The sequence below is a fragment of the Rhagoletis zephyria genome, unplaced genomic scaffold, assembly GCF_001687245.7.
Source record: "Rhagoletis zephyria isolate East Lansing unplaced genomic scaffold, Rhagoletis_zephyria_1.1 Rzeph_scaffold_05991, whole genome shotgun sequence".
NCBI classification, from domain to species: Eukaryota; Metazoa; Arthropoda; class Insecta; order Diptera; family Tephritidae; genus Rhagoletis; species Rhagoletis zephyria.
In genome coordinates this window covers 12,072-33,649 of record NW_016163074.1, presented here as the reverse complement: position 1 = coordinate 33,649, position 21,578 = coordinate 12,072, and the positions used below count along the sequence as shown (strand labels likewise).

General features: G+C 39.6%; 1 protein-coding gene and 2 long non-coding RNA genes across 3 annotated transcripts in view; 1 reads left to right on the top strand and 2 right to left on the bottom strand.

The window, feature by feature from the left end:
* Positions 1 to 548: 548 nt before the first annotated feature.
* On the top strand, positions 549 to 1,416 carry LOC108372714 (uncharacterized). Its single transcript, XR_001848882.1, has 2 exons — positions 549 to 779; positions 859 to 1,416. It is a non-coding gene; the product is annotated as an uncharacterized LOC108372714 (long non-coding RNA).
* A 6,936-nt stretch (positions 1,417 to 8,352) lies between these two features.
* On the bottom strand, positions 8,353 to 19,429 carry LOC108372713 (uncharacterized). Its single transcript, XR_001848881.1, has 3 exons — positions 19,415 to 19,429; positions 8,901 to 8,905; positions 8,353 to 8,548 (listed from the first exon to the last, which is right to left on the bottom strand). It is a non-coding gene; the product is annotated as an uncharacterized LOC108372713 (long non-coding RNA).
* Positions 19,430 to 21,039: 1,610 nt separating this feature from the next.
* Positions 21,040 to 21,578, bottom strand: part of LOC108372711 (uncharacterized) — a 2,697-nt gene continuing 2,158 nt past the window's right edge. The window contains exon 4 of the mRNA XM_017628464.1: positions 21,040 to 21,066. Within this exon, the coding sequence (XP_017483953.1) occupies positions 21,040 to 21,066 (27 nt within the window). The remainder of the gene's footprint in view (positions 21,067 to 21,578) is intronic.

Here is a 21,578-nt window from a genome sequence, read left to right as displayed (position 1 = left end):
TTCAAACTTTTAAGGTATTTCGTCTGAAATAAGTATATGTATACTGCATTTCTGTAGAACAATGGTTCGCACCCATTTTGAAATTGCCACCTACTATACTGTAAAGCTTCTAGGACATTCACTATAGAACCGGGTCATTGTTGCCGCCAGGGAGTGAAGAGGAAAAAATTTATTTCGCTTTGCGAATAACCGTGCTATGAAATGCCGCACAATTGGAGAATTTCAAGAACGGATATAATACTTTCCGTAGGTTATTTAAAGCGGCAAATGACCACCAAACCTTATCTTAGCAGAAAAATGTGCCAATGAAAAGCGTAAACGTGAATTGTTGGTGAAAATGTTGGACCAAAAAGTTTCAATAAAATATATAAAAATTTTGGGCGGGACGAAGTTCGCCGGGTCTGCTAGTATTACATAAATTAAGAATTATTTCGACTTTTATGCATGCATTTATTTTAAGTAATTAACCAATTTATAGAACAAAAACGCAAAAGGCGGCAGCATTTCATTGTCTAACACGAAAAACATCCATTTACATTGATGTGTAGCGGCACACACGTTGCGCACTGCAACACCAGCCATAGGCTAATCTACTACAAACTACAATTGTAAAATGTCAAAAGTCTAAAATGTCAAATGAGGGGAATGAAATTAAAATAAAATAAAATGTCGGTCTTTCTTTTCTGGTTGGACCGCCAAGCGAGTTACACGGATAAATTTTAATAAAACTCGGATTCGAAGTGTTTTACAAATGTGGTGAAAGCCACACCGCTCCCAAGGTGACTACACGGATAAATTTTAATAAAACTCGGATTCGAAGTGTTTTACAAATGTGGTGAAAGCCACACCGCTCCCAAGGTGACTGCAGCCAATATTGGTAAGCTACAACAGCCAATTATTTGTACGGACAAACAATTATAGCAGCGCAGGTGTATCCCGGCGATTTCGCCAAGTATGTCTATACGTTCCGCCTGAATTACAAGGGCTAGACGGTCCACATAAATTACATGGCGACCGTGGCGCGTCATCTGCAATAAGAGCGTCAATGTCTTCAGTTTTTGCATTGGGTATCGTGAGCCCTACTAGTCATCTAAAAGTTTTTGCCATTTTCTCACCATGGGAAAATAAAGATGTCTGTACGTTTGAGCATGGCCATAGTGTGCATAAAGAAGGTTTTAAAGCTATAGCAGCGCAGACAATTTTCATTGAAGTATCGGCTGGGAATCAGTATATTAGTAACTCACTGGCCAGGGCAAGAATCTCTGCGGGCATTAAGAACGGGAAACCGCAACTAGATAAACGAAGCCGTGTACTAAACCAGCGAAACAATTATGCAAACCTTTCGAGAGCAGGATTAGCCATGATAAAAAGATCTATCATACAGTACCCAAATCATCAGTCACAGCAGTCGAAAAAGCAGGCAAAGTCATCAGTCGGCCGAGGACAAGCCATTGGACGAACCATGGGAAGAAGCAGAATCAGGCGAGTTGGAGCGAACACAGGCACGCGGTAATGATACCAATGTAACGGGTCTGAATCAACAACATCTAAAACTACAACATCCGAAAAAAACGGCATCTGAAACAGCGGCATACGGAGTAGCGGTAAAAGAGCAGCGGCAATAACGTAAGAGTGGAAAACATACATTTACATTTTTAATACTATACCGTATACAAGCAAACATATACACATTTTACTATTGTACTTTCAATTATGTTGCGAGCAATTGCAAACTGCCGTAATGTGTACGAGCAAAGTGCTTTCTCAATTACAATTATCAACTTTTGTATTACCTACTGCATTCCATACATATGTATTTTTGCAATTAGGCAAACCGTTTAATCTCAATTGCAACACGCATGTATGCCTACAACTTCATGGGCATTTAGACTGCAATATATCCGTTTTTGATACTATGATTTTCTGCGGGAAAATATTTTTTTTGCATTTCGACGGTGTGGTGTTTATTAATATGTACGTGGTCGGTTTTTTAAATTTTAAAAGTGTCGAGGGTTGCTTCGAACAAAATGATAGCAGATAAATTTAGCATATATTTTTCCAAAGTTTAATATGCAACACTACTTTCATTGGTACTTCTTTCCGGATTAATGGTCCCGCATGTAAGCGGTAATGAGTGAGTTAGAATATAAATTCAAAGAACTCAAATCGAATTTTATTACAATCACCAAACGTGTGTTACAAAGTCGCCCACTTTCGACTAATGCCTCAAAGCTTAAGGAATATAAACAATCGCTTGTCGAATCGTACAATAACATTTTATTGCACACTAAAGGCCTATTCATAAAGGATCACCACGAAGAAGTACAATTGGAACTAGAACGTTGCAGGGAATTGCTGATTAGGTGCTTTAATAGGCTCAAGTGCCATATAGATGTTCCTTCAGATTTTTCAATTCTCATTAGTGAACTAAACTCAGACGAAGAATTTATTGACGACAAATTTGACCCAGATTCCCCTATTAAAAGAAGCACTTCACTACCATCAATAAAAGACAGCTTGTTAAATCAAAGTTAGAGGGTAAAGCCCGCGAGGCGCTACCTACGCAAATAAATTCTATCAATGACGTCAAAGTAGCATTACGTAGTCGGATTAAGCCTGATAACTGTAAGGTTGTCGCAGGCAAAATTGCGGCGTTGCATGTTAGCAACAATAATTATGCCGATTTTGCTAAACGTGTTGAAGAGTTAGCCGACTCACTAGAACGTTCCTTGATTATCGAAGGGATTACGCAGGTGAAAGCTCACGAAATGGCCGTCGAACAAACTATCAACGTTTGCAGGTTAAACGCCAAGTCGGACCTAGTTAAATCCATATTAGCTTCAACCTCTTTTTCGGACTCCAAGGACGTAGTAGCAAAGTTAATAGTAGAACAAAATAACGAAATAAAAGAGCGGCAGGTTTTGGCTTTTCGGGCGCGCGGTGGTAACAATTTTAGGCATTTTCGTGGCAACTTCGGAGGACTTGTAGAGTAGATGACAATTTCAACATTCCTTCGGACGGTATACTGGGGAAAGATTTCCTAAAAGCGAACAAATGCAGCATCAGCTATGCAACCAACCGTATTTCTTTCTATTTAAACAACGAACAAGTTTCAATTCCGATCCTTCACGGAACAGAGGGCAACAGTTGTATTATACCGCCTCGGTGCGAGGTTTTCCGACTTTTTGATATTGGGAAATCCCCAGAGCCGCTTTTCGTAGAGTCGCAGGAAATCGCTAACGGCGTTTTCACAGCTAGGTGTATTGTTGATGCAAAAAACCCAATCATCAAAGTAATAAACACCACAAATAGTGTAAAGTATGTTAAGGACTGTAACTTTCGGACAGAAAAACTTTCTAATTATCATGTTTATTCAATCAAAAAATCTACAAACGACATTCGCGTTAAAGAGCTAGCTCATATCCTGAAGACACGAATACCAAGGCATTCCGGAGATAGATTACTTGACCTATGTTTAGAATACTCCGATATATTTGCGCTTAACAACGACAAAATGACCTTAAACAATTTTTACGAGCAAAAACTTAGATTGTCAGACTCGACTCCTGTATACGTTAAGAACTATCGACTACCGTATTCCCAGCGAGAGGAAATCAATCGGCAAGTTAACAAATTGCTGGAAAATGATTTAATTGAGGGAAGCTACTCGAACTATAATAGTCCCTTGGTATTGGTTCCAAAAAAGGATACAACTGGTAAAAATTCGTATAGAATGTGCGTAGATTTCCGTGCCGTAAACAAGAAACTCGTTGCCGACAAATTTCCTCTTGCGAGAGTAGATGACATTTTAGATAACTTAGGCCGAGCGAAATACTTTTCCACCCTAGATTTGTTCTCTGGATTTCACCAGATCCCTTTGCATATCGACTCAAGAGACATTACATCCTTTAGCACCGATCGCGGAGCATTCCGATGGAAAGTCTTACCATTTGGCCTTAATGTGGCACCAAATTCATTTTCTCGAATGATGACCATAGCGTTCTCCGGTATTCCGCCCAATATGGCATTCCTCTATGTAGATGATATTATAGTTATTGGCTGCAGCGAAGCGCACCACATAAAAAACCTAACCGCAGTTTTCAGCACATGTAGAAAGTTCAACCTCAAACTAAATCCAAACAAATGCAATTTTCTGAGGCCAGAAGTCACGTTTTTAGGCCATAAATGTACAGCTGAAGGTCTGTCACCAGACGATTCAAAGATAAATGCTATTAAAAAATACACCAAACCTACTGATAAAGACGCAGTTCGGCGCTTTGTAGCTTTTTCAAACTATTACAGGAGGTTTATACCAAATTTCGCAATATTGGCAGCACCTTTGAATCGCCTAAGTAGGAAAAAAGTTGAATTTGTGTGGGACAGCGCGTGCGAAAATGCTTTCGAATCGTTAAAAGCGGCCTTAATGTTACCTAAGCTACTGCAATACCCAGATTTTAATAGACAGTTTATCATTACCGTAGACGCTTCCAAAACTGGATGTGGTGCAATACTGAGTCAATACCAGGAAGACAAAGATATGCCTATTTGCTTCGCTTCTAGAGCATTCACTCATACCGAACAAAAAAAACCAATTATCGAGTTGGAACTTCTGGCGATTTATTTCGCTATAAAGCAATTTCGACCTTACGTATACGGAACACATTTTCTTGTAAAATCAGACCACAGACCTCTTGTTTTTCTTTTTAATATGAAGGACCCCACTTCAAAACTCTCACGAATACGCTTTGAACTAGCAGAATATAATTTTACGATTGAATACATTAAAGGAAAATCGAATGTCGGTGCAGACGCACTTTCGCGGATCTCTATAGACGAAATCAGGGAGGCAACGACAAGTATTCTAGCAGTTAAAACACGAGCAATGACGAGGCAGGATTACAGCTTACAATCACACAACAGGAACGATGATTCAGACAGCGAGACTAAGACAGTTAACGTTTACGACAAATTCTCATTTAACTTCTCTACAAAAATCCCACGTATAAGAACAAAAATAACCTACGATACAAACAACAAGATCTCTAACATAACTATTTGCGCTCATAGAAAATTCCGAAAAATCGACTTAGTTAGTATTGTGGTTGTCAACGAAACAAAATTCCTAGACAATTTGCTTTTGAGGCTACAAAAAGAAGCCGACAATCACAATATTACCGAGATCGAATGGCCAAAGAATGATACATTTTTCAAGCATTTTTCAATTTCAATGTTAAAAGAACGTGGAAACAAAATTTTGAAGTCGCTACAAATCGTACTAACGGACCCAATAGAAACGATAACAGATAACGACAAAAAACAACAACTAATGACTATTTATCACAATGATCCAATTTCAGGAGGACATTGCGGAAACAAAAAAACGTATGCGAAAATCCGAACAAAATATTACTGGAAGAACATGACACGAGATATTGCAAAATTTATCAAAAGTTGCGAAAAATGCCTTTTGAATAAAGTCAAGCCAAGAAACAAAGAAAAATTAGTTCTAACGCCAACGCCGTGCAGACCATTCGATATAGTAGTAATTGACACAATAGGACCTTTACCCGAATCGAGTTGTGGGAACAAGTTCGCACTTACCATAATTTGCGATATGACAAAATATCTGGTAACAATAGCTATACCGGATAAAAGTGCAAAAACAGTCGCTACTGCAATATTTGAGAGTTTCATCCTAATATATGGCGCGATGAATTCAATAAAAACTGATCTAGGCACAGAGTTCAAAAATGAACTTTTTGGGGAGCTAACGACACTTTTAAAAGTTAACCACAATTTTTCAACAGCACACCACCACGAAACCGTTGGCACTATCGAAAGGAATCATAGAGTATTTAACGAATATTTGCGTGCATACTTGATTGAAACAGATTCCGATTGGGATGTATACTTAAAATATTTCACCTTTTTACACAACACCACTCCTAGCACAGTTTTTGATAATAAACTCACACCGTTTGAATTAACATTTGGTAAAAAGGCAATTTTGCCACACGAATTGCAAAAACAAACCATTGATCCGGTTTATAATGTGGAAAACTATGCGAAGGAGGTAANCGTGGAAAACTATGCGAAGGAAGTAAAATACCGGATGCAAAAGGCACACGTTTTAGCGAAAAAACTAATTAACAAACATAAGTTCCGAAACAAACAGTAATATGACAAATATGCATATCCGTTAGAAATAAACGTTAAAGACAGGGTCCTTATTCAAAAAGAACCGCGAGACAAACACAATAGCATTTACCAAGGGCCTTATGTCGTAACAAAAATCGATGGTGTAAACATTACTATTTTTGATAAAGCCAAAAACAAGCTTAAAACCGTTCACAAAATCAGAATTCGCCCAATTAACTAAAAATATTTTTTTCTTTATTATTCTGTAAAATGCAAATACATATGTACATGTTCAACAGGTAGACCAGAAATTTGTAACAAAAAAAGAAAAAAAATCAATCATAATTTATATTTTTACGAATCTAGCCTAATCAAATGAATGAATTACACAGCTTTAACATTTTTGGAAACAAAATTTTTACCATTTTTGTTGGCCTGTGATATATATGTACGCATACACATATATGTAGAGATAAATCATAATATAATAGCAAGTAATGAATGAAATACATATATGTATATACAGTTACACATAATTTTAAATATATGATTGTCCAAATAAAAACTTATGCCTATCTTAAAGTCTAATGTTATGTAAATAAATTTAATTTCTAGATCTAAATATTTAAGTATTACCCATTATAAATTGATGAAGTAAAATTGGGAATGATAAGCATATGTATTTCAAATTGTAGAAACAAAATTTTCTTCTTTTGAACGAACGAAAAACGGGAAAGAGGCAGCTGCATACAAAAATTCACATACATACATGTATATCTTCACATCCGATAATTTTTTCGTTCGTCCAAAACAAATAAATTTTATTAAGGGCAGGAAGAATACGGCAAGATTGATCACCCTGCCTTATTCTTCTTTCCGTAGGAGGGTGGTGTAGCGGCACACACGTTGCGCACTGCAACACCAGCCTTAGGCTAATCGGGAAATGTTTAGTTATTGGCCCACCGTTTTTGGGGTGGGGGGCGGAAGGGGAGGGGGCGTGGCCCCCCAAACCCCCCTCATTCGAAAGGGGACAGTCGCCACTTTACGAAAAGCCCCACCCCCCCCTTGGGGACCTCCCACAGACCCCTGGGGAACCGTTTGAAAATGGGGTAAAAACGTAATTTTCCGAGGCAAACTGAGCAGTTTCAAGTGGAATATAACCCAACTAACGAAAAACGTGGGATTTTTAAATAAAAGAAATTATCCCAAGTTGGTTATCAGGCGATTTGAAAAAAAAAATGATGGGGAAAAGAATTAACTAACAAAAAAGCGACAGATAGAAATATTCGGGCGCACTTAGGGATTATAACCCTCACTACGTAGAATTCTCTTCTGTGCTGCCAAAGAAAGGGGGTTGAACACCTTTTGCAGAGAACACCTTTCTGCGTAGGCGGCCTTCGGCCGCACTTAGGGATTATAACCCTCAGCGAAAGGAGCCACAGGGACAGTAAATACATATTTTCCATGGAAAGGTTTATATTTTTAATGCTGACTGGGTTATATCATATTTTCTTTTGTCTCTCATCCTTCTTGTATATTTAGCAGTTTGACAGCTAAACGCCACCATTTAATGTGCATATGCAACCAAAGGCAAACGCGTGGTCATGATTCAACAACTACAGGTTGTAGCAATCGTACAAAAACAACATTTACCGTTGGTATGAACTCCTTGTGTCATCAACATCTTCTTTATCTATTCATATTCGTATGTATATGTATACCCTGCATACCAGGATTTCATAGAATTCTGAAAGGTTTCACAATTTTTTTTATAATTTACTTTAAGAAATCGTACAGAAATTTCTTTACTAGTTCTTGTCAATCGCTTCATATGTTTTTCTTTAAAGATTTCTAAAAGAATCGTAACAAATTTCCGACACTTTTAAAGATTTCGGGAGCATTTGTTTGCAGGGTATATATAGACGTATATGTGTATGTATACGCGGAGATGTAAATAAAGCAAAACAGACGATAATTTGACACAAGCGTGCTCATAAGAAGAAGCATAGCTTCCTTCGCTATCACCTGTAATTGATGCGCCTTAACGCGTGGTTTTGAAGATGTTTTTATTTAATAAATTGTGATTGATAGATTAAAATTAAAGTAATAAAGAAAGTTGTAACAAGTCGAATAAAGTTTAAAGTGAAGGGGAATATAAAAATGCATTAGTGAAGTGGCTGCTTTAAGGAAAATAGGAGTGATAAATGTGAGCTATTTTCCGAATTTTACAAAAAAGGGCATATTTCAAACCCAATTTGTAAATAAATTAGTGACCAAAAATTACAATAGTGGCTGTTAAAGTAATGGGTAGACCCTTGGCTACAAGTGTGTGCAATTTTTTTTTGGATCGGGTCACCCCTTTGGACGCAATACCCCGAAATAGGTGGGCCACTTACTAAACCGTACCCGGCTAATCTACTTCAAACTACAATTGTAAAATGTCAAAAGTCTAAAATGTCAAATGAGGGGAATGAAATTAAAATAAAATAAAATGTCGGTCTTTCTTTTCTGGTTGGACCGCCAAGCGAGTTACACGGATAAATTTTAATAGAACTCGGATTCGAAGTGTTTTACAAATGTGGTGAAAGCCACACCGCTCCCAAGGTGACTGCAGCCAATATTGGTAAGCTACAACAGCCAATTATTTGTACGGACAAACAATTATAGCAGCGCAGGTGTATCCCGGCGATTTCGCCAAGTTTGTCTATACGTTCCGCCTGAATTACAAGGGCTAGACGGTCCACATAAATTACAGATGAGACAATTTCTGTTAAACTTATTTTGCCTCTGGCTGGCCGCTCTTAAAATGCGCTTCGCCAGTTTTGTTGGTATGAATTTGACAGTTTTCACGCTGATTCGTTCTTGGTCCTTCTATATAAATATACGTTCTCTGGTTGTGACTTACCGCCCTATTCCCACACCACTGACAAAACTCAGCGGCTGACTATTGCCTTTACTACTGCGCCTAATACTATGCCGCACATTTATTTTAAGCTGTCGTATGACAATTGTCAGTTTTATTGTTATGACCAGAAATGGGCACTACCACAACCAAGCGTTAGCTAAAAGTGAGAATGTATTAGTGTGTCTAATTCATTTTGCATGCTGTCGCGTTCTCATCGTTACGCTCTCGTTTCTATACGCATACGCGATACTTACGCCCTTTTAGCACCTGCTAAGCCTCTGCTCATGCCTGGTTATACCCTACTGAGTAAGTGACAACGGCGAAACAATGTTTATATTGTGTTTTAGGCGTAGTAATTGTGACAATAGTAATATGATGAATGTTGTCAGTGTTGTGGGAATAGGGCGGTTAGAATAGTTTCGTCTTAGTTGAGTACTAAATATGACTATGAATATGCGCCTTTGCTTTTACTTGGAAGTACGAGTATTATCGATAATTTTTTGCAAATATGAGTACTGGCATCGATACTTTTTTAGAGTATTCTATATGAGTACTAGTATCGATACTTTTCTAAAAAGTTCTATCGCTAGATATTCAAAAATATTTGTCGCGCAGCAATAAAACTCTGGAGTTTGGGAGGAACATGCCAATCGAAAAAGCAAGTTTATTTCTACATATAAAGACAAATTTGGTTATGATACATACATGAATACAATAAATAGGCAAAGTTACTTACCCCAGTTTCTTACTCCGACCGTTTGCTACGCGTGATTTTCTCAAATAACCTAAATGGCGGAAAGTGCCTTATATATCTACGCTTTGAAATAACGGAACGTGCGAATAGCGAAACAAAGGAGGAAGAATTGGGGTAGGCAAAGAATCTAACAGAGTTGCTTTGGTGCTATTTACTATAAAGCCTACTACAATAATTCAATCTATTACATCCCCACCCACGTGGATCGAGCCAGATTCACCATCAACTATGTCAAGCTTTGCAAGTTTTGAAGCAGGGCGCTGGAGCGACCCGGTGGAGGTTAGCACATCTGCTCTACGAACTTGCCCATCTTGGCCTGGGTAGATTCTTAAGACTCTACCGCGACGCCACTGCTTTCTAGGCTCGTTGGGGTCACAAATGAAGACCAAGTCTCCTTCCTTTAATGGCTCTGTAGGTGAACACCACTTTAACCGCCGAGTCAGTGTTGGCAGATATTCCTCTACCCACCTCTTCCAGAATCGATCTCGCATCTGCCTCGATAGGTGCCATTGCTTACGAAGGGAGCAATACTGCTCTGGCGGCTCCATACAACTCGGTGTCTGCGCTGTATTGGCTCCTCCCAGCAAAAAGTGATTGGGCGTCAAGGGCTCCTCTTGTTCTGGAGTAACGGGCAAATGTGTAAGCGGGCGAGAGTTTACAACATTCTCAGCCTCAATCAACAAACTTTGGAACGTGTGCTCCTTTGGGCTAACCTCCTTCATCGTGTGTCGCCGTACCTTTTTCACGCATTGCACCATGCGCTCCCAAGCCCCACCTGCGGATGGATCCTCCGGGCAGTTGAATACCCATTCAACACTCTTCGTTGAAAACTCGCCCTGCAATACGTGACGATCAAACACATCTCCAAATCGCTTCAACTCGCCGTCCACGCCAACAAAATTCTTTCCATTATCCGACCGTATTCGTTTCGGAACGCCTCTCCTATTCATAAAATTACGCAACGCAAGGATACATGCATCCGTGGAAAGGTCATGGGCAATTTCAAGATGGATAGCTCTTATTGTTAGGCATGTAAACATGGCTACCCATCTCTTCTCCGTCCGTCTTCCAATTGTGACGCTCACAGGCCCGATATAGTCCAAGCCGGTGTATGTAAACGGCCGCACATATGGTGTAACGCGATCCTTTGGTAGCTGTCCCATCTGCGGGGTATGCGGTTTTGCTCCCTTTATTTTGCATACGTTGCACTTAGCTATGACCCCGCGCATAACCTTTCTCAAATTTGGGATCCAAAACCTTTGTCGTATCATACAAATCGTTGCCTCAGTATTCAGGTGCATCATGCGGTTATGCTCATGGGCAACAATAAGCTTCGTTACGGTGTGTTTGGGCGGCAGAATTATAGGGTGTTTTGCATCATATGCAAGCCAGCTGGCTTCACCTAAGCGGCCACTGACACGGATAACTCCATGGGCATCTATGCATGGCATAAGAGTGTAAAGGGGGCTATTGCCCAGGACCGTGCGGCCCTCCTTCAGCCGATTTATTTCGTCAGCGAAAACTTCCCTTTGAATTTGACGGCATAGTAAACGTTCTGCCGAATCGAGTTCTGAAGCTGTCAAACCGTATTGAAATGCATCGTTGGGTTCTTGCGTGGTTGATTTGCAGTTATTGATAAAACGGAGGACCCAGGCGACAGTTCTCTTAAGTTTAGTGTACGCTGAAAACCTTTCAAAATCGATTATAAATTTCGTGTCGATTAAAAGTGCAAATTTCGGACGCAATTCCTCATTGTCCTCAATAGAAATGTAATTTGAAGTATCTGTTGGCCACAAACTTACATGTTGATGTAGAAACGCCGGACCTGTAAACCATCGAGAGGACGGACTTAAGTTTACGTCTTTGTTAACCCGAGTGGCCTCGTCAGCAACATTTTCCTTTGTTGGGACCCATCTCCAGTCAGACGACTTTGATACACTAAGTATTTCAGCTATCCGATGGGCAACAAATGGTTTGTAGCGGCAATGCTCGCTGGCTATCCACTTAAGGACTGTCCTCGAGTCACTCCAAAAAATGCATTGGTTGACGCGCACTGTATGCTCTCCAACAATGGTTGACATCATGCGTGCTCCTAGCAATGCGGCCTGCAATTCGAGTCTGGGAATTGAAAGCGGCTTAAGCGGTGCACTTCTCGTTTTGGCAAACACGATTGATGCACTCACATCACCGAGCGAAGTCTCCCACCTCCAATATGCTACTGCCCCAAACGCATCTTCGCTAGCGTCGACAAATATATGTAATTGTAAGAGTTCTGGCTTTTCCTTGTGAAAGTAGTGACGTGGAACTTGGCATTCAGAAACATTCGGCATCTGTTTTCGAAAATTACTCCAAATGGCATAAATATCAGCAGTAACTGGTTCGTCCCAACCCAGATATCGCTTCCAAATCTCGCGCATGATGAGTTTAGCCGTTATGGTGAAGTGGCACAGGAATCCTGATGGGTCGAAGATGGACATTATTATACTCAACAGCAATCTTTTTGTTGGTACAACATCACCATTCATAACGGTTGCGCCATTTCCATGAAATTCCGGGCGGTACGTAAATTCATCATTTTTTGGCAGCCACGACATACCCAGAACTTTCTCCGATGCCATGGTTTCCTTGGACTTGATGGGTAGTGCCGTAGTTTCACCATCCAATGCAGCGACGACTTCGGGGACATTAGACCTAAACTTTCTCAACTGAAAACTTGCCCCTTTATGAATGTCTCCAACCTGTTGCGAGATATGTATGGCTTCGGAAGCAGAAGAGAAACTGTCTACGTAATCATCAACGTAGTGGTGTTCAGTTATGGCTTGAACTGCGCGTGGATCATGGTTGCTGTGCTCTAAGGCATTCCTCACTTTCACGTAGTTAGCAGAACAAGGAGAGCATGCCGCACCGAACGTCATGGCTGTCATCTCGTAAACATCGGGCGTTTTCTGACCGTCCCCATTGCGCCACAGGAATCTCTGAGCGTATCGATCTTCAGGGCGGATTACGATTTGGTGAAACATTTCCTGTATGTCGGCGCATACGGCTACAGCACCTTCTCTCAAGTGGAATAAGACTGATACCAGCGGGCGATACTGCTGAGGGCCTTTAAGTAATTGAGAATTTAACGAAACTCCATGCGACGTCGCTGCTGCATCGAACACCAATCTTAGTTTATCCGGTTTTTGTGGGTTTACTACCGCAAAATGAGGGAGATACCAAGTTTTTGGAGTTATTTTAGCAGCTTCACTCGGTTGCAGCTTTCGAGCATAATTTTTTTTTACATACATTTCGATAATTTTCTGGTAGGCTTTGCCAAACTCTCTGTCCTTAGCCATTCGTCGTTCGATGCCCGCAAGACGGCTCAATGCCATGCTGTAGCTTTCTGGTAATTCAACATTTTCGCACTTCCAAAGCAATTCAGTTTGAAATCGGCCATGTAGCTTCACTGTTGTTTCCTTTAGCATCCCTTTAGCTCGTATGCCATCTGCGCTTTCAATGGGTGGCGCAGCTCTGACTCCAAATGACTCGGTACGAAAGTATTCTTTTATCATGTTATGCATCTGAAACTCAGACGCTTTGACATGAAGACAAGATGGCTTCCTTAGCGGCGGAGTAATCGATGGTCCAAATATGACACAACCTAGATCTGTAAATGCAGCATATGGTCCGCCGTGGTTAGTTGATGTCGGTCTGATAGGCAATCCAAGATGGCAGTGGTCCAGTCCAATTAAAATTTTAGGCGTAACATTTTCATACGGTTGTACAGGCATTTTACCCCGATACCTGACGGCGTTGCGGATATCTCTTTGGCTGAGAATTTGCATGGGTAAGTTTAGATTGGTGACACCGTGGACGTTGCGAAGCATATGACGCTTCTTCATTCCTAGACCACTAACAAATAAGTTAACAACAACCACGGGTTCATTCACGGCTTTACCTCCAAACCACTGAATTTCTACTTGACGTTTTTGAGCGTTGAGTCCAAGTTCCTGTACCAAAGAGACGTCCATCATCGTAATTGATGACCCTTCTTCTAGAAGCGCATAGGTATTGACCCGCTTATTTGGTCCATAGAGCGTCACGGGAATCACTCGAAATAGTAGATTTACATCAGCACGTGCGGAGCAGTTAAGAACCGGATTATTAGTATTCGGTGACTCATTCGCATTAGAAGGTTTGATCGACCGAGCATCATCACATTCGTGCAGCAAACGATTGTGAAACTTCGAGCATCCCTTCACTGGGCAAGCTTTGCGGCGGCGACAGTCACGCGTGGAGTGGCCAGGCCAGAGACAACTAAAACATAGGCGTAATCGTTTGACCATTTTCCACCGGTCCGGTACGGTGGCTTCAAGCAAGCGGCGACAATCGTTAATTTTATGGTCACTTTGACAAATGATGCATTTGGCGCTGCGTTGCTCTCCAGCTGTATGCAGTACTGCGCGACGCTTCGATTCTCGCGCTTCGGTGTCCTGAACCATCTGAACGAAATTCGCGACCGAATCTAAAACGCAGTTGCTCTATAATGGAATTCACGTTGTTAGGGTGTATTAAAAGAGACTTGATTACATCTCGCGCTTCCCCTTTAAGACATTTATTAAAGCGCTGGTTGTTTTCAAAATTGGTGTAATTATAGGCTAACGTTGACTCTATGAATGCTGCATAAAATATTGGCCAGTCCTCTGCGTGACCTGAAAACAGTGGCAAATCTATTAATTTTCTCGGCGGCATAGAGTTGGCTGGTGGGGTATGGCTCGACAAATTCGCTTGTGAACTATGGGCTTGGGTGGCGGGAGGCGCGTAGGCAGCGGCAGGGCCATCGCTTTGTGGCATGGCCGGCGACTAGGTGGGCTGACCATGGCTCGGCGTGGAGCTAGATGAAACGATAAGTGGCATAGATTGTGAAGTATTTTGTGGCTCGGTGAGAACTTGAGGTAGGGTACCATTAGGAATAGCGAGGCTATTGTTCGCGGCGGTTGTTACAAGGGTAGCTGACTGCCCATTGAATGGTGCGATTGAGTGGGCTGGGACTCGCTGTCGGTTGAGTAGTACTGCTGGATTGTGTGTGGCTGGCTGCCCGTTGGGTAATAAAGGTAACCCGACTGGATTCCTAAATGAGTCGATGGTACCGCTACCTAATACGAAATTACCAGAAGATGATACGACTAAGTTGTGCGATGTAACGGTTGCCTGCGCTGATGACGCCAGGGCACAATGTTGCGGTATAATTGCGTTTGGACGAGGGGGTGGTGTGGCTAACGGAGTTAAATGCGACGGCCCCGTTACAGAACGTTCACGATCGGTTTCGGCGATTTTTAATTGTGCTTGCTTGAGCTGTATTTCCAATCTAGAAATTTGTTGCTGCATAGCTAAAAAAATGTTCCTTTGCGCTACGTCATATGTAGATGTACATACGCCTGTAGAAATGGCAGGCGCATTTAAATAAGCGGTTGGCGTAGCGACGTTACACAGGGTGGCATACATGCTTTCGGTGCTGGCAGAAGCGGCGCTGCCAGCGTTGCAGGTGGCAGAGGCGACGTGTGCGTTAGCAGAGGGGGCGATGCTGGCGTCGGCAGAGGTGGCGATCTTGGATAGATCGACCATGACCGGGGTGGTAGTACCCGAACCAACACTGACATGGGCATTATTATAAAAAGTGGCAATTTCGCTTACCTGGTGAGCCTGGCTAGGACATGGTGTGACAAAGTTGGCGCTCATAGCTGATGTACTCATTATTGGCTGGGCGGCGGGAAAAACGTTGGTTACTGGAGCGCTAGATGGTGGCTCACTGGTTGGGGCACTAAGTGGCGGCATATTCGATATAGCAGTAGACGGCAGCGTACTGGATGGAGCACTTGGTGGTGGTATATCTGGCAGAACACTTGATGCCGAAGTAAGTGGGGTACTCACTGGCAGAACATACGGATTCATGTGTACATTTGGCAGAGCACTACAAGACACATTTAATGACACACTATGTGGCGGTACACTTAACGGATCACTTAGAACAACTAGTGGAGCGCTATGTAGCTGTGCATTTAACGGTGCATTAGACATTACAGTTGGCGGAGCACTCGGTGTTTTTGATTTGACGGCATTTGATTTTGAGGATGATACATCAGCTCTAGTACTCGTGGTAGCAGTCTTCGCTTTGTTAGTTGCTGGGTCTTCAGGCTGAAGGCGCTGGCTTCGGCGCACCGGTGACCGCTCCATTTCAGTCGCTCCGCAAATTTCGATTTTACTCACACACAGATACGCAATTGGCGGTTGTACCACCCAATTGGGAAATAAAGATGTCGCGCAGCAATAAAACTCTGGAGTTTGGGAGGAACATGCCAATCGAAAAAGCAAGTTTATTTCTACATATAAAGACAAATTTGGTTATGATACATACATGAATACAATAAATAGGCAAAGTTACTTACCCCAGTTTCTTACTCCGACCGTTTGCTACGCGTGATTTTCTCAAATAACCNAGGAGGAAGAATTGGGGTAGGCAAATAATCTAACAGAGTTGCTTTGGTGCTATTTACTATAAAGCCTACTACAATAATTCAATCTATTACAATATTAATTGTTGAAAAATATCGACGATACTATCGATGGTTTTTCTTTTAAAAATATACTACCGATGTTTTAAGGGCCAATTTCAAACGAAATTTAAACGGCACTTAAGTTTAATTGTGGATTGTTGTTAAAGTGCTATTTAACTTTTGTTGGGTTTCAGATCAACTTTGTTTAAATATGCCAAACATTTGGCAGCACTGCTACTAATTCCTTGAAATTGATGTTGAAGTTCTGAACAGCTGATCGGTTTTTGGTGGGACTGATAAAACATCCTAGCAATCAATCTTTGTTGTTTCGTACAAAACACAGGGTTGCATAGCTTATGTTTAAATAGCCGATATTAGCCATTTAAGTGCAGATTAAATGTATGATCTGAAAACGAATTGCGGAAGTTAACCAACAATCTCTACTTAAGTATTCCATCTGAAATTAGGCCTAAGACTATCGATACTAGCGACTGTAATGCACATTACAAATAATGAATAAAGCGATGGGTCTTGGCAACTCATACTAATGTAAATTACGATTTCGTAGTTCTTATGACACGAAGAGAGGGGAATCGAAAATCTACGTCTGTATTTACACGCTTTGTACACCACAAAAAAAATCGGAAATTTCTGCAGTTTGGAATTATTTTCCGAAATCTAAGGAAAGTAAATCAATCGCAGCGCTGCTCATTATACTTGGCGTAAGGATTATGATTATTAAACAAAATAACTGACCCATAAATCGCGCATCCGTAATTGCAACCTTTTTTGTATAATAAAAATTACATATACCTTACCTTTTAAACATTACCTTTTAAACATTATGGCCTTGTTTTAACAATATGCATATGATAATGGAAGAACGTAAAAAAGAAATAAATCAAGCAGTTTCCCTAATGGTAATCAAGGCTCTTAAACCGCCCTGAAAAGTTAATGATAAATGTTTCATTAATTTGTTTAATGTTATCTGCCTTCAAAAACAACGCGTAACATACACATAGTATGTGGTATCAAATACCTTTGGATTCCAGCATCATCTGTAGAGTCAGAGAGAGTTTTCAGCAAGGTCGAATTAACTATTAACGATCGCTGAATAAAACTTAAGTTTTTTTTCAGAAAAATGTTTATGAAAACAAATAAAATTGCACAAGATATAGTACTTTTAATTTGATAAAACGACGTCTTTTAATAAAAATTTGTTTTTTCTTATAAATGTTATACGGCCGACAGTATCGATAGTGTTTATCAATACTATCAGCATATATCGATAGTGAATACTATCGATAGTTTTCCACTTCTAACGGCGCGTTTACATTAAGGCCTGTATGCAGCTCTCAAGAAAAGCAAAAAATGGCTAAGAAATTTTCTTAAGTAAAATTTCCTTAAGGCAGTACGAAGTTCTTAAGGAATTTACTACGCTTTCTACTACGGTTTTCTAAAGTTTTTTGTGAAAAAAAGAGCTGAAGGCAACCCAGGTTTGCAACAGAAATATATGCCCGTTCCATTATTTCTTGAGGAAACAGTATCAAAAATGTCAGAATTCCTTGGACACACACACGAAATAATGGCAATTTTTTCTTTACCGTTTTCTTGAGAGCTGCATACCGGCCTTTAATTGCAAATACAAAAGGAATTATTTGCCTTTGCGAACGTTCACGCACACGCTCGCATTGAACTGTATAGCACGCTTTAGGATTTACAATAATTTTGAAGTATTGTGCAAGAAAGAAGAGAAATTCATAACCAAAGAACTATAATAACTGAAGATACGCTGATGTGTATGTATCTTTGTATTTTCTTTATTATTTTTTAGCTTAAATAGCTCAGACTATGTTCAAACAGGCACCTTATACCATGTTCTGACCGACATCGAAAACATGTTTTCGTTGGTAAAACTGGTTTTCGACCTAAAACCTGTGTTTTCGTCCATGTAAAAACTGCCAAACGAAAACTAGTTTTCGCTGAAAACCACTTGAAAATTCACGTTCCACTCATTCCAATCGGTGTCTGCACTAGGTTTTTTCGATTATTTATCGAAGTGGAAGTCATATTTTATCATCTTTAATACGTCATTTCAGATTTATTGTTAATTGGCTGACCAAAATAAAGTAAGCATGGAAGAAAAGGTTGTTAATGAAAAGAAATTGAAGGAAAAGGATTTTGGTTTTGTTTTTGTGTAGCAAAACTGTAAACAAAGGATGAAAGAAATGTCAACGACAACACCAACAGTCGGTGTGAACAGCCTTCAGCCCACAATCCCAAAACTCGTTTTCAAGGTGTTTTCGTTGTCAGTCAGAACATGGTATTATTGGCAATTAAGAACCTTTTCACCAATTTAGGCCTTGATTGTTACACAATGCCTGAACTGGTCTCTGGTATGAAAGGTCATGTTATAGTTAAACTATGTACACATTACCAACATAAAATACTTAGTTTCGTTTAAAATACCTCACTAAATTAAGTGCGTTCATACACGCGATTCTTTATTTGTCTTGACAGCTTTGTAGCAACCCTGTGTTATTGTTTATTTAACCAAAAGAGATCGCGAATGTGAGTAATTGCGTATATTTTTATATTCTGAGTTGTTTGTGGTAATTTTTTAGATTTCAGATGAGTGATAAAAAGAGAAAGCTTCTGGAAATATTTTACAAACTACCACGCGCGATTATTAAAAACAAAACCATCCAAACACAATGACATATCAGTTATGGGACAATACTTTTTTCGATTATTATCGATAAAATTAGAACCGACACTGATTTGTTCATGATTTGGTTCTTGGTTTAAGATAAACTACGTACTTTCAACTTAATCTACTGAGAGACATTACAAGGCGAAATTACTTAGTTTGTACTTAATTTATGCGTAAATTAAGATTGACCTCTAAATTACGCCGATGGGAACATAGTTTTAGCTCCGCGAAGTTTGTGCTTTACATCTAGTAAACACAACACATAGTACATACATACAAACACGTCTAACGAATTGTGAACCATAATAAACACAAGTGTCGATAACACCGTGCGATAAGGCTTGGGACGTCAGCAAATAAATAAAAAACACTCAAAAGTGCAGCGAAGTGTCAGCCAAGAAAATGGGTGACTGCCATAAGTGCAAAGGCCTAATACGCGGTGAGAGTGGAATCCGCTGTGTAGGTATATGCGGCAAAGTGTTTCACTGGGCAAAGAAATGCTCTGATCTCGATGAGTTCAGCAAAAAAGTTGTTATGGTCCGCTTACGATGGGAGCAGCAGTGAGTGCAGGCGGCATGACACAATGAGGACACTGTGGCTAGTCATGTCGGCTGGGCGGGGTTCTTGCCTCACTACTGTTCCCTGCGCCATAGCAGAGAAAAGTCATGCCTTGTCAAACATTCCAACGGACGGACACACAGCAATTCAAAATTAAAAAAAAAAATCCGTTACAAAACAAAAAAAAAGCTGAAAAAGAACGTTAAATTTAAAATTTAAAACAAAATGAAAAGCAAAAGAAAACAAAAACCCAACCACGAAAACTTACATGAAAAGCAAATGAACAAAACGGAAAAAAAACCCGTGGCCGAATATGAGGCACCACCGCTGGTATTGTGGAGCTTGGTGCTGGCCCANGCTGAAAAAGAACGTTAAATTTAAAATTTAAAACAAAATGAAAAGCAAAAGAAAACAAAAACCCAACCACGAAAACTTACATGAAAAGCAAATGAACAAAACGGAAAAAAAACCCGTGGCCGAATATGAGGCACCACCGCTGGTATTGTGGAGCTTGGTGCTGGCCCACCCTCATCCGTGGCTGCTGGCGCACCCTAATATCAGCAGCCCATTTCTGAAATCCTATCGTGCTTTCTCAAATAACGGAAAGAGTCGGCATTCCCATTTTAATAACAATTTATTCAGACAAATTCATTTTCTTACGGCTAAATTAATCCTAAATCTTAAATTTCCTAACATCTAAATCACTATCGTCTAAATTTAGTAAATGGTTGTGTGATTTATGTACGTCTATGGTAAGTATTAAGTAACTGTAGGTAAGTTGTCTTCGATATATTTAATTTTAATTCATTATAATTAAGGTAAGTATATGTAGGGTATTTAAGCTGAGTTAAATTTATATAAGTACGTATAGGTAAGTATATAAGCCAAAGGTTAAATTAAGTAAGTCCGGTAAGTAAACTAAGTCTAAGTCAGTTCCCTTTTTTTTATATAAATATATATTTTTTTCCCCGTTTTAGGTTCTTTTAGTATTATTCTCTTTTAATCTTCTATTTTCTCCCCTTTTTCTTTTTTTTGTTTTATTTTATTTTTTTGTTTGTATACAAAAAAAAATAGTTATAGGTGAGTTATATTTTCAGTATTTCATTTATTATTATTACCAGTTATGTTAAGTTTTTAGTTATATATTGGCCTTTTTCCTTTTATAATGATTTAGTTAGTTATTTAGAATGATTTTAGTTGATTTTTCGTTAACTTTCTACTTTAAACTTATTTTAGTTTTGTAAATGTTTACTAATTTGTAGTGTATTTTATTTTGTTTTAATTTAATTCAATTTAAGTCGATTTCATTCCTTCAATTTAATTTAATTTAATTTATTTATTTAAACGCATATATATATTCCCTGGTTCCCCTTAGTACATGCATATATGTATGTATGTACATACATGCATGTATACTTGCGCATATAGGTAATTACATCTATAGTTGTTTTCTTTTGTACCCGAGCTGCAAAAGAACGATAGGTAGGTAATCGAATTACGTGGAAAGCAACAACACAAAATAAGCAAGTTGAGTTAATATAAGCGGTTTGAGTTGAAAACGCTTAAACAATAGCCGACCTGATGAATAGTGTTGCAAAGTAAAAAACCAGCACTATTGTGAATGACTCACTGAAAAGTACTAAGGGAAATTTCTGCTAAATGTCAAACTGATGGGGAAATTTCAGCCAAACTTCAAAAAAAATTAAGAGAAACAAAATGGAGCAGCAGTGAGTAAAATAGCGTCTCATAGTTTTTTATAAAAATATCAAATAAAATATGATTTATATTTCAGAATACAAGACAAGAAACGAAGAAGATGGACCCGCGAAGAAACCACAGGTTTTTTGAGGTGCTACCTTGCGCGGAAGGAAGAATTCCAGCATCCTAAAAAAAAGAGGTTGGCATACGCAAATGTGTTAGAAGATATGTTGTCAATCGGCATTACGGTGCGTAAAATACAAAAAATAAAAGTTTAAA